The 14,016-nt window shown below is 43.6% G+C and overlaps 1 protein-coding gene across 2 annotated transcripts in view; it reads right to left on the bottom strand.

The window, feature by feature from the left end:
* The window catches only part of MFSD6 (major facilitator superfamily domain containing 6), a 29,207-nt gene extending 15,715 nt beyond the window's left edge, over positions 1-13,492 (bottom strand). The window contains exons 1-2 of one of the 2 annotated variants that reach the window (XM_065669927.1): positions 13,388-13,492; positions 3,153-4,750 (exon numbers count right to left, since the gene is read on the bottom strand). In XM_065669927.1, coding sequence (XP_065525999.1) covers positions 3,153-4,696 — 1,544 coding nt within the window. In that variant the 5' untranslated portion in view covers positions 4,697-4,750; positions 13,388-13,492. Of the gene's footprint in view, positions 1-3,152; positions 4,751-13,089; positions 13,204-13,387 lie in introns of those variants that run through there. The other variant, XM_065669926.1, reaches the window with a different exon arrangement.
* Positions 13,493-14,016: the final 524 nt, after the last annotated feature.

Genomic DNA, 14,016 nt, shown 5'->3' with positions numbered 1-14,016 from the left:
TTGTTTCAAAAATGTATTTATAATGATCACTTGGCCTCTTTATCAGAACTAAATGGAAAATGCAAAGAGATGTTCCTTATGAACCCCATACACAATATCCACAGAGACACCATATTCAATTCACAGGTTAAACGCTTAAAGCACTGAATCTATATCTATATATTAAGGAGAGTAAGCTGTTTACAGGCATTACTACCAGTCTCTGCTTCCTATAAAAACTCACATGCTGGAATTGTGGTCAGACAAACACGTTCAAGCTTAACCTCAAGCAGGAGGTTATTTTCCAAGAGTAACATCATCTTCCTAAACTCGGTAGCAGTTTTGGGTGCTTCTACAGAGGATACCATTCAACAATGGTGTCTGAATATTAGACAGCTGGTTTTGTACACTTTTCCATTGCAATATCCTCTCAAAGAACTTGTGGCCTTCACCACACTTTCTGAGGACGTATTTAACTCCTCATTTTCAAACGAAGCTCTACTCTGTCATCTCTCAGAAGGTGTCTGGAGCAGGGAAGGCAAAAATACCCTTCTAACATCTGCAATACTCCCCCCTGTACTATGACAGAACAGATTTTGAGGTGAACTAATCACTGTCATCACTCCAGATTAATCTAGTGACCTGCTAATATACACTGTTAGAAACACTAGCAGCATATATAACATATACACACATGCCGTGCACATGTGGATGAAGAGTAAAGCTAATGAAGCCAGAAATCAGGCATTTTATAGTCACCTCCTGTTTAGCATGGTCATGTTTAAAATGCTTGGACAATAATTTGAGTATTAGTTAAAAAAACCCTCAGTGAAAACAGAATAGGTTTCAAAACACTGTAAGGGTCTTATATGCCACCCCATAGAAAGGTAGAAACAAAGTTTCACAAGTCAAGAAAAGGAAAACTGAACCTCTGTCTGATAAGGGTGTAAGGCCTTTTTCTTGTAATTCTACAAAAGACAGTCAACAGCATTTTTTCCTGCTACTGTGACAGCACCTGCAATTCTGGTGCTCATGCCTTTCTCCAGAGAATTGGGACAGGAAGAAAAAGTTGAATGATAATGTTCAAATAAATAGTACAGAAAGATTGTCTATACCTAGGAGTCTTAACAACCCAGAACAAGGAAATTTTGAGCTATTATAGCTCAAAAAATTGTATGAATATAGGAAAATATAAAGTGCTATTCCTGAACACTTCTGGCTAAGATGGTCCCAAACAGGATATATAGTTGGTTCTTATTAATGGAAGAATTAACATCTGTACTAAAAGGCAGCAGACACATATACAGAACTATCAAAGAATATGAGCTATGAACTCCTATACCTTCCTCTTTAAAAAAAGGCTGCCTGCTCTTGAACAAACTATACATTGAACACAGCTCAAAGAGTACAGGAAGGCAGGCAAACAGGAGACACCTCATAAACTGTGATGACTAAATACAAGCAAGCATTAGATAACATTAAAGTATGACTAATGTGCATTTCCCAGGTGTAGGTATGAAGAATCTTGTTTCACCGCAAATAGGAGCTAGTGTTTAAACAACTTAATCTTCATAGGCTTAACAGTGCAAAGAAGCAGCAAAAAGAATAGGATTTAATCCTGCACATTATCTCTCTTTTCACTGGCCAATGCTCCCATCCCCTTCTATTTCATCTTATTCACAAGCCTACCATTCTTTTGGTTTTTGTTCTTTCTCTAGTTGAAGCCTAAGCCTGAATTCTGTGCTATAACAATATGCACAGAAAAAGCATACCCAAGCTATTTTTAGGTATCAAGATTGTGATCTGTTCTCACCACTCCTCCATCACCATATCCTTCCTCCAGTCTTTGCATGCAAAGTGTCACATATACCGATTATTGTCAAATTCAGAGATTCAAAGAGTGACTCAAAGTCAAGGGATACTCCTCAGCTCAGAGGAAGGAAAAAAGCATCTTTTAAGTAATCTCTCAAATTACCATGCTAAGCATCTCAAACATTTTTAGTAGAGGCCAAATGAATCAAAAAATTCATCCCAGTAAAACAAAAAAAGCAAACCCACAGAACAGAAAACGCACAAAAAGAACAGTGCAGAGAGCTTAAAAATACATCTCAATGACTGTATGATTATAAACAGGGCCTTTGGAAAGGACAAGATGCTAACAACACAGAGCTGTCTGCTCAGTTGCACAGAGTACCTGAGTAAATACAAAACCACCCCTTTAAGACTTCATTAACACAGATTCCCCCCTGAGCTTTTCTTAAAGAGCAGTGAAGGGATTTAGAATATGCAAAATTAAGTCATTATGAGTTTAGCAGAAAACAACATACATTAAATAACATGTTGGAAGAAGTCAGTTTCACTTACACGGGGGAAAAAACTATGGGAGAAGCCCCGCACAGCCATCTCCCTTCAGTAGCTGACACAAGCAGCTGCAAGGAACTGAACTGGTAAGCACCACCACCAGGCTGCAACCTCATTCTGCCAACACCCAGAGTCTGATCAACAGGAGGTGCTCCCCTCACTTCTTCATCTCATCCTCCTCCTCTCAGCATGCAAGTGACAGCCTTCCAGGCTACTGTGGGGCAAAGAACTGCCCTACAAGGAGAATCAAAGAATCACAGAATGGTTGTGGTTGGAAAGGACCTTAAGACCATCCAGTTCCAACCCCCCTGCCATGGGCAGGGACACCTCACACTAAACCATGCCACCCAAGGCTCTGCCCAACCTGGCCTTGAACACCACCAGGGATGGAGCATGCTAAAGCTGGCTAAAGCAGGAGTTTTCCAAAATGCTGCTACTCACAGGTAAAAAAAAAGTAAAATTAACAGTATTTGTATGCCAAAACAGACAATTTTTGAGTGGGTGGCGATTTGCAAAGAACTCTAACAGAGGTTTGCATCACTGAACTAGGATGTCTTCTGAACTGTCTGCAAAAGGTGACAGTGCCAGGCACAATGCACATACTAACGTGCAACTCAAACACAAAGGAAGCTTTTCAGAGCATTTTCAGCTCCTAAAATAACAATAAAAAACTCCATCAGGCAAGCTACGTAACTGAGCAGGACTTAGAATTTTAAAATAAAAATCAGTTTGAATTTCACTCTGTAACATAAGGCTAAGCCTGAAATTCAGCATCTTTTTGTATAGCTCTTTAATGATTGATAGCATCTTACCTGATATGACCAACCAATTCAATCAATTTGTGGCTGAAGAAGTAGGCAGTTAGCTCAGACACATGACTGAGCACAGAACAAACTCCAAAGAGCGTGGTGGTACCATTCAGGTCTTCCAAGTGCCAGTACAGAAAGGTGAACACAAAGCCATATCCAAACCCCATGAACCATGCCACGAAGAGCACTGAGCCATACTGGATACTACACAACAGTTTTATTAGGTCCCAAAAACTGAATGACTGTGACTGGGTCATACTGGTAGGAGTGTTATCAGAGGATTCATTGGAGGCATTTCTGTCCACCTGTGAGATTTCTACCTCTTTTCTCTTACTTTCATCTTGCTTGAAGTGGGCATAATGGAATCGAAACTGAGTGGCCACGATCAACGCCATTGTCATCAGAACACCAAAAACAATGAACACTATCCTGTAGTTCTTGTACTCAGGAGCTTTACATCCTTGACCTTCAATGCTAACTTCTGTATGAGTATAGTCAATGCCAATTCCCACAGAGAGCATGGCTAGCCCCCAGCCCAGAGAACCCCACATACGCTGCAATCCATATCGGTCCCTGTGTTTGCCAAGGTACTGCAGAGTTACAGTGTCCACAATAGTAACAGAGGAAGCACTGAAAAATTCTCCTATGATGACAACCAGCAAAATGAGTAGAAAGATGGCTTCTACTTCTTGTTGATCATAAACGAGCACAGCTTGGTCAGAAGGCATTGGCTTTGTGGTGACAGCAGCTGTCAGGGTACTCAGAGTCACGTTCCCTGGTGAGACCGGGCTAGTGGTGGCGTTTTTCAAAGCCAGATGGGTACTGTTTTCCAAAACAAACTCCACATCATTGCTCTGTGTAGGTAACAGGAATGTTACTTCAGGATTAGCTGTTCCTGTTGTTTCCAAAGCGACTGGGCTGGAAGTGAGCAGGTCTCTCTTCCTACGAGCTTTCGGGGATGCAGTACTGGCTGTGGTTAGCGGAGAAGACGTCGATATATTTTGTGAAGCTGTTGTGAAAAGGCTGCTTGCATTGGTGGGGTGTGCTGGGGGGAGGCCCCTTGGTATGCATCTTAAGGTGGCTGGTCTAACAAATCCAATCCCTAGGTTAAATAAAACCCAGCATAGAAGCGAAAACAGGAGGACAATCTTCCCTTTCTTGAAGCGATCTGCCACCACTCCCCAGAAGGGAGCACTGCAAAACTCAATAAAGTACCTGATGCCCACCAGAAGTCCACTCTGACTGGGTGACATACCCAGCTGCTTATAATACACTGGCAGCAAGGGGTAGAGGGAGCCATATGCAGAATAGAAGAAAAAATAGAAGACCTTTGAGATGAGGAGATCATTGTTTATTTTGACGCAGTGCTTTTCTAACCAATCTAGCTCCTCATCCGGGACAGTGGTTGTCTCTGTTGAAGGGGACTCGTTATGGGGTGGCAAATCTTGATCCTTGGAAATGCCATTGAAAGGATCAGCAAGCACATACTTTCTCTTCTGTTCCTCTTCATCATCGGTCAAAATGGCAACCTTATCATCAGCTGCCATGGTTTACCACAAGCATCCAGTATCTGTATATTCTCTCAAGGAAGCAAGGCTACCCTGCGAACAAATGAAACATAACATGGTTAAGGTACCACACAGGAACTGACCTGCAATGACAGTCATCAAGGACAAAGCCAGCTTCTATTTTATAAGTGACATCCCTGAGCAATAAACGCACCATCAAGGCGTGGAAGGCCATTTGTCTAGACTAGTGGTACGTGACAACATCAATAAAAATGTGTTTTATGACCAATTCTGTGAAGTTCTCCCAACAGCAGCTTTAATATTGTGCAGTAAGCCATATTTCATGTTTAGGACAGGGAATAATTTATATATTCAAAGTTACTGTGGCATTTACGTGCTAGAATTTGCAAGTCTTTTCTTTCAAGTTCTTTTCTCCCCCAAGGCTAACTACTTTATTCCCAGTATTCCCTACTATACCAAAGGATAGCCAAGATTTTGTAATTAAGTAATGCAGCCACATATATATCTGTGTTTTTTAATTATCAAATCATTATCCAAAGCCTCATGAAGGCTTTAGAAAGGTTCATCAACCTCCTCCTGAAACACAATTTCCTAAACCCTCCACAACTACAGCAGAAGCTGGTAGAAGGCTTAAGCTTCTTGGCTGAATAGGAAGAGAGACGGAAATCAGGATAGGGCTTTAAGGTTAAAACAAGGCACTCTCAAAATTAGGATAACAACCTCAAAGGCATCAAAGACTTAGGAGCAATGAAACTAAAGGGCGAAGTACAGACCCTATAATGACCTCTTCAAGTCCAAATCTGAAAGGTGAAGAAAGGTGGATTGGGAGGTAACTGCACTGTAACTGCCCACATTTATCCTTTGCAGAAAACTGTAAGACTGGACAAGCAACAATTAAAAATACATTCACCACTACTTAGACTTCAATTTGACCAACCAGCTCTCTCATTTAAAAACAACAAACTAATAAGGTAAGCTAGCTAACAGCAGCTTTCCTTTCAAGGAATACAAAAGAAAAGCTCTGCCAGCAGACTACTAGCTCAAAATCATTCTATTAGGCAACTATTTCTGCTATATTAGTATCTGTAAATTTAACCTAGTATTAGCTCATGTTCGTTATGAGAAAAGTTGAACATTTCATCTGGTTTTGGTTTTGTTATCCCTTTCTGGTTTGGATTAGTGTTCCTATCACACAGGAACTTTTCCAAGGATCAAGGAAAAGAGCATTTTATTCCAAAAGAACCTGAAATTTCTCCAAGAGCATTCGAGTTATGATCAGGAATACCTTCTCCAGGAATTTCAAGGGGTTTTTTTGCAGGTCTGCACTTCAGTTCCATGAGAAACACCCCAACGAAACTGCAGTCTTTCAAAACTCAACCGTAAGCACAGTATCATCCCCTTAAAATTAGTCATGCATTGATATAGTCAGTGCCTTTAAATTAATTATTATTCAGAATTAATTTAAATACTGACAATGGATTTGCAAACCAATGCAAGGCTATTAACAGAAAAGAGACCCTAATGTTGACAAGCATGTCAATTTAACTGTTTCTTACTGATCACACATACCAGCTGATATAACCAACCACGGATACTTCTGAAAGCAACAGTCCGTTAAAATAATCGAAACCTTTCAAAGTTCAGTGATAGACAAGTCTAAAAATACCACCATTAAAATCCTAAACACTCATTAGGTTTGTGTTCTTCACTTCTAAATGTAATTTCAATAGGATACTACCTACAAGGATCTCTAGTTTCACTTAGGGAGAAAAGGTTGCATAAAAATCTTAGAACCTTAACTATTCAAGTATTCAAGGTCAGAAGTTAAAACAATGCCAGCACACACAGAAACTGCTATTTTCTGCAGTTCCTTCAGAGACAATCCAATTAAAAAAAATATTTCAAGTATCAAAAGATTAGAAAAAGTCTTAATGAAGTTGTTAGAACATTTCAATGTGAAACCACGTTTTCTTGCTCTTACCTGCTACCATCAAAAGCCACATGAACCAAAACCCAGCAGCCGTCTAGTTAGCTTTAGCAATTTTTGATTCAGGCAGCCATTTCCACCTGACAGCTGGAAGGACTGTGTGTTTTTTTGCTCATATATTTGCTCATTTTCCACTTCTATATCCATAAAACAAGTCCTTTTAATGAGTAAATGAGATCAGTTATCATCTGTGCTTTTATTTTCTTTATGCCTTGCCTGCTTTCACAACGAAGACTCCAGAACTTGTGCAGGGCTCCACTTATGTCAAGGGGATGTAACTGTGGTTTCAGTGCTGTTCCTGTGTCCTACCAAAACCAGTATACACTCATCTGTTTGCAGAACTTTCTTAGTAGCTGTACCAGAGCTTTACAGCATTCAATCGGGAAGAATAAATTTCCTCCCGTCTCCACGATGTGACAAGATAGAACTCGTATTTTAACTACCTGCGTATTAGGCCAACTTCTTTGTAACTTAACTTACCCCGAATTAAACAACACAGCTATGTTCTTTATCCCTGTATATGACCTTCAAACCATCTGATTCCATATATAAATTAAACTGAAGGCTTTTAGAGCAAATAGTATTCAATCTTTTCAAATTCCATTTCCCTTTTTCATTGTAAGGGTGCTTCAATTTTGTACACTATATGAATAGGGGGGGTGTTAAAAATTGTTATATTGCTCATCTTTAAACACTTCAGCTGCTGCATCTTCTTCCTCCCTCCCTCCCTCACATGTATCTGCCCCAGCATCCGTCTTCTTCTAATCTGTTGTGAGCAAGCATTAATCCAAAAGATCCATCCTAGTATTTTGACTAGAACATCTTGGGTTAGAATGCTATGAGAAGTTTATTTCACAAGAATTTCAGTAAATATTTTCCTACCCTAAGAGTGTTTCATTGAATATTATTAATAACACAGAATATACTCTTCAGAAATGTAACAGCATCAAGACTAGTAGAAGCCATATGGCATTCTTTAATGTTTTGATCACCAGTTTTTTTAGGAGTCAGGTTTTGAAAGTGATTTTATTTAGCAACTTTTTAAAGACTAAAAATAAATGACTGAAAACGAGAAAAGCAAACTTGTGGTATTGTTACTGAAAAATCCACAGAAAAGTAACCTACAGGGCTTTCCTCATACTGACAAAAACACCTATGCCATTCAGGGACTGAACATGCATCAAATCAAACCAGAAGGAAAACCAATGTCCTTTCAAATGAGACTAGTTATCTACTGGTTATTTTAACCATAGCCTTCCAATACTGTGTCTTCACTTTGCAAAACCTTTTTCCAATCCACAAGACAACAGAAGGCTAGAAGACAGCACTACCAGCAAGTTTAAAATGAACAACAGAGTATAAGCAAGGAAGAAAGGTTTAGACAGTAAACAGAATGGATTTCAGTATGAAGATAGATTTTAACTCATTGAGACAGAATGAAGCATGAAGTTTTGGTAGAGGCCTGTTGATTGTCATCAGTTCAGCCAGGACAAGTGAGACCAGAGAGGCTGCAGAGTGGTAACATCACTCTGAAAAACAGGAGTAACAGTTTTGAAGCTATCTTCCCTAAGCCAGACAAGTGCACACATACAACAAAGCCCTAAGAAGGAACTTCTGCAAAGATGCTGAGAAAACCCCTCAAAAGGCAAGAGAAGAGGCGTAGCAAGCGGACAACGCAGCAGTGACACATCACAGGAAAGCACCTCGGTCCTCCAGCAGACAAGCAAGCTTTTGTCCTCCTACAGGTTTACATTTCCAAACCAGTACAGAACTCACCACAGGGAACAGAGTCCTTGTTCCCGCACCATCCCATCACCCCTGACGTGGCTACAGTGGAAAAAGTCTTCATTACAACCTGAACTACCCACTTCCCCCCAGCCTATGACTCTACCAAGAGCACAAGCCCCTTTGCTCAGAGCTGCCCAGGAAGCTTGTGGCCAACCTGGCTTTCTCAGGCGGAGGATTAATTCTGCAACATCACACATTCTCTGAGCAGCTCATGCACAAATGCAGGCACTTCTCACATATAAAGAATATACTTTTCAACCACAAGACTGTTCTTCCTTCAGGCTTTGCACAGATATGCAAATACTAGAATCCATTATTTTTCCTGATACCGACTGCTGCCACTTGGTTTACATCTTACCTCCAGCAAGTCAAAATACACTTTCAGACCCTTACATCAACACATCTTTTGTCCAACCATCTTCTGCTAACAGTTACAGCAGCTTTCAGTTACAGCAGTTAACAGTTACAGCAGACTTGTACCTTTGAGCAACTATTTGATGAACAGAGGAAAAATCATTTGTCCCAAGGAATTCAGCGATGACAATGCAATGGTTATTTTAACAAGGCTCTTACACAGGTAGGTGGAAGGGGCAAGTACAGGTATTCTACATATAGTTAAGGATCTTCTTGGCATTCTTGGCTTTTTATTTTCTTAAACTGATACTCATTTACTCTGGCTCTCCTAGGAATTAAGAGGATTTCAAGCTCAGAAAGGATAAAAAGCTAATCTGTTCAAGACAATCTGATGTTATAATAAGTTAACTATAAAATGAAACAAAATTATAATAAGGAAAATATAGTAACTAAAACTCAGCTCTCCCCTTGGAGCCACTCTCTCAAAAACCTGGGGAAAAAACAAAAACATCTCAGAACACCTGCTTTGCACCACATCTCAGGAGAGAAAATAAAGCTGATCAACAGATCAGAGTGGGTTAGCAAATCCCTAAACCTCTCAGGGAAGACATCATAGCATTAAAACTTCACTGGCAGATCAGCAGAAAGTTAGATTTGAGGAGAAGGAACACTGCTGCTTTTAAACAAAGTTTAACTCAGCATAAACGTTCCATTCATTAGGCTTTGAGAACTGAAGTACAATTAAGAGTCACAAAGCAGAGCCTCAAAATCAGGCTTTGGATATATAATGAATGTAAAAAACCCAAACCAACCAACCAACCAACAAACAAAAAAACAACCCCAAAACCAAAACCCCGGACAGTTAATAAGAAGACAGTGCAAATGATCAAAAGTAGCTTAACACATCAAATCCCTAGCAAAATCTCTGTAGATTTGTATTTATACAGTCTCAGAAAACATACTCTTAAAGAATAGAATTTCAAACCAGGAATCATTAATTAATCTCTGAAGCAACATGCACCTGTGAAAACAGAGCAGACTAGTTTGCTGTTTGCACTGTGTGGGTAAATCACTGCCACCCAACATGGCATCACATCTTATTTTTCCCTCTCAGACTTTCACAGACTAGCAAAGCTGATGTTGTAGCGAACACAAGAAGTTTTCATGCGAAGAGTTTTAAATCTGCTCATAGGAAACATGTTTCTTGAATAACCCTTTTTTCTAAAGTCACCAATTATTGTTTAATTCGGAATAGGTCTGTGCTAGAGAAGCAGACTTAAAAACTCTCCATCTTCTAAAGAAAGCTCACCTCACTCATCCCTCAGGTGGTGCAACTGCCACAAGTGCATCCATCATATTGCTCATGCATAGTATCTCCTCCTCAACCCCCCTTGTTTCATTAATCTAAACTACAAAACCTTTGGATCAAAGACTTTCTGCTACAGGATCTTTGCAGCATCTCTCAGAATTAAGCCCTGCATCCAGCAAGCCTGCAAGGCATTGCTGTAACAAACATGAATAATAGACCATGTTTTCCTTTTCCAAGGAAGTTTCACCCCCAAGGAGCAGCCCAGCGCTGTCGTCTGCATCCATGCCAAAAAGGAGGAGAATTTTATGCAAACATCTTATTTCATGACAGAGGAGTACACAGGCTTAATTTACTCCTGTGTAACGTTCCTAAACCTCTCCCATGTAGGTCAACCTCCAGGCAGAGCCCTTGGAAGAGCTGTCCCATGCCAAGCCATATGACCAGCTCACACAGGCTGACCCACCTGCCCCACATCACCATTCCCTGCTCTCTAAAGGCAAGCAGTCTTCCTGTGAGGCCCCTGCACCGACACCTTGCTCTGAATTTATAAAATCAGGAATACATCACATTTAATGAATTAACTCAGTGCTGGGAAATAGATTTCTTTCATGTCTGAAGTGAAATGTTAGTGCTGTAACATTAACCACCACAATTAGGGCTCCCATGAAGTGAAACCACCTTGTTCTAAACCACTTAACTCAAAATGGCTTTATTTTGTGTTGCTGACATGCACTCACTTAATGTGTTGGTCGACAGGCTTTTCTACTTAATTCAATTTGCATATAAAACCCCACATACTTTGACACATTTAGTCAACTAGATTGAGAAACGACAGTATGTCTGAAATACGTCAAGATCAAGTTTATAATAGGTTTAATGCACTTTATGATAGGTCTGAAGCTGCTAAGTTGATACAACAGTGCTTAACATTAACATTAAAGATGACAAGAACACTATCAGACAGATCCTCATCTGTTAGAGAAAAACCATTAAACACACATCTTAGATCTCCTGCTTTCCAATTATGTTTTCTATTAAATATGTGCAAGTTAAGGTGTCCTAGCAGACTATTCCTGAATCAGCTTGGTCTTAATCAACATCAGACTCCAATTTTTTAGCCAGTTTTTAATTTACCAAAGACATACCTACACCACCGAGGTTTACACTTCATTAGTGACAGCAAACAAGTGTGCCTTCAACTACAGGCCACGAAAACACCCCGGGTCAGGCCCGCAGGGCTCCGGAAGCAAAGCTGCTGCCAGCGCTGAGGAGGGAGGCAGGCACCGGCTGCACCACAGCCAGAGAGGCTGGCTGCAGCAGGAGCAGCAGGGCTGTGCCAGCACTGAGCAAACCCAGCCGTGGGCAATCCCATGGTGCTGGGGCCGGGCTGCGTCACCCATCACGCTCTCCTGCAATGCTGTATACGCTTGGGCCCATGGTGCTGTAACTCAGACTATGATGAATCTTAGGTTGTATTTAAGTTGTGCCCTAGCACCAGCTACATTAGTGATCAACCACAGCTTCCTCCCTTCATTATCCCCTCACTTCATCAGCTTTTGCTCTCACAGTCTCACTTCACCTCTTTGAACACTTTTGTTGAAATCTGCTTAGGATTTTTACCACGTTTATGACCGCTATCATGAGCGCCATCCTTAAAAAGACAATTGTTTCCTCTTCCCCTATTTCCTACTGGGTCTCCAGAGAATACAAACAATAAATTTCTTGTCTGTCCACTATTTATAACCAGAGAAACAAATAAAAAAAAATAACCAAGCTGGAAAACTAGCATTTTACAATCCTTTTCCTTGGGTATTACTAAATACAGTGGACAACTAGACCCTGTGTATCTCAGCAACGTAATAAATGTTTGAGCAAGTTTTTACTGAGATACTTCAGTATTATGTTCGTACAGCCGCTCTCCTCTCCCCTAAACTACAAGTTCATCACTCTTCAACGCTGTACTTCTCATTAACACAGCATTTTAAAAGAGCCTGTTGTTAAAACTTTAGAGCTGCTGACCAAACATGGGCTTTAAACTCCATCTAACTTAGGATCTAACAGGCATCCATAACACCTATGGTACCTCCAGCACCAGCTCCTTAAACAAACATCTATTCCTACGCTTATTTTAATAAACAGGAGCAACCGACAACCTGCTTACTAAAAAACATCGTACTTTAAGGATTTAAGGGTTCAGAAACAGAGCGACAGCCACACGTAACGCTACAGCTGGATATGAGCAGCATGGACAAGCACAGCGACGCCAGTCCACGAGCTCCCATGGGACACAGCCCAGCCCGCGGCCACTTCTGGGGATGGAGGTCACACCGGAGGGCACGGGACATTCGGCTTCGGGTGGCTCAGTCACAGGTACAGTGGTAACGCCTCAACCGCAACGCTGAGCTCCGATGATGGGGGCCGGCACCCTTCCGAGGTCACCGCTTAGCCACAGCTAACGCGGGGACCTCCACAAGGGCGAAGCAGAGCGCACCGACCACCCGGCTCAGCTGAGGAGCAGCTGATCGGCCTCGGCGCGGCGCAGGCAGCGAACACCTCGGGAAGGAAGCGCTGAACGCAGCAGCCGTTACGGTGGGAAGGAAAAGGCTGAAGCAAGGGCCCAACGGCAGCATCCCGGGCGGCTGCGGGGCAAGGCCCGTCACTCCAGCGGGGAGGAAGCCGGAGCCGCCTCACAGTTAGGAGAGGAACGGCCTCACCGGCCCGGTGGCGGCCCGGCTCCCACCGGCGGCGCTGAAATGCGCCACAGCCGGCCCGCCAGCCGCCTCGGCCGCCGGCAGCCCCGCGGCGCAGCGCGGCCCGCAGCGACCCCCGGGCCGGTACCCGCCGGGCCGCTGCCAGGCCCGCCCGCTGCCAGCGCTCCGCGGAGCGCGGTCAAGGGAAGCGGCGGCGGCCGAGGCTACCGCGGGCCTGGCTGCCGGCCCAGCCCCTGCGCACCGCGGAGCCCCGCTGACTCACCTCGCCCGGGGGCGGCTCCGGGGGGGCGCGCAGCCCAGAGCATCGCAGCCCCCTCCCGCCGCCGCCTCCTGCCGCCGCGGCTGCTGGGGGCGGTGCTTCCGCGCACCCTCCGCCGCCCCCCCGCCCGCCCTCCCCGGCCGGGCCCCCCCGCGCCGCCGCCGCCGAGCAGAGGCGCTGAGGGGAGGAACGCAGCGGGCAGGGGCCCGCCCGGTGCCGCCGCAGCGCTCCCGGGGCCCGGCCAGCGCCCCAAGGGCGGACGGGGCTCGGAGCGGGACGGGGCGGCAGTCGGTTTGCTTACGTGCTCTGCTGAGGCTGCGGATGGACGGTCTGCACCGCCGCTGTGCCACGGGCTGCGCGTCTGGGTTAAGAATAGCTTTTGGGGAGCGTTCGTGGCCCCTAAACAACCAAGTAACTCAACAGTCATAGCGCTTCCTGCTCCTATGAAGTTCCAAACACGTATTGCAGCACAAGGAATTAAATTGTCACCTGTAGTGCCTGCCGCAGCCACTCGCATCATCCCTTCAGTATCACCATTTCTGGAATTACATACGAATTAAATTAAGTAAATGCTTAACAACATAAACTTACCTACCTCCCCCCCAGCCCCCTGCAGTAATTATTGAGGCAGAAGAACGAAGGCAGGGAGAATAACTTCCTGAGCAACAACTGAGCCGAGTTAAGCTAAGGGAGGGTAGTAATCAAGGCAGAAAGTGAAAGGCCGGCCTAGGATGTGGGGTGTTTATCAGCCCTGAACTGACCCGGAGGCAGTGGAGTTGTCTGAGGACTAAGCTCAAGCACTGGGGTGAGCGTGCTCTGTACACAGGAGCTCACACTGGGCTGCAGTCCAAGCAGACTCAGTAACACAAGCAGCCTCCATGGGCTATCCCTCTCTGCAGCACACACGGGCTGTTTCTGCCCAGGACACTG

This window comes from Lathamus discolor, chromosome 3 (genome assembly GCF_037157495.1).
Source record: "Lathamus discolor isolate bLatDis1 chromosome 3, bLatDis1.hap1, whole genome shotgun sequence".
NCBI classification, from domain to species: Eukaryota; Metazoa; Chordata; class Aves; order Psittaciformes; family Psittacidae; genus Lathamus; species Lathamus discolor.
This window is presented reverse-complemented; position numbering and strand designations above follow the sequence as displayed.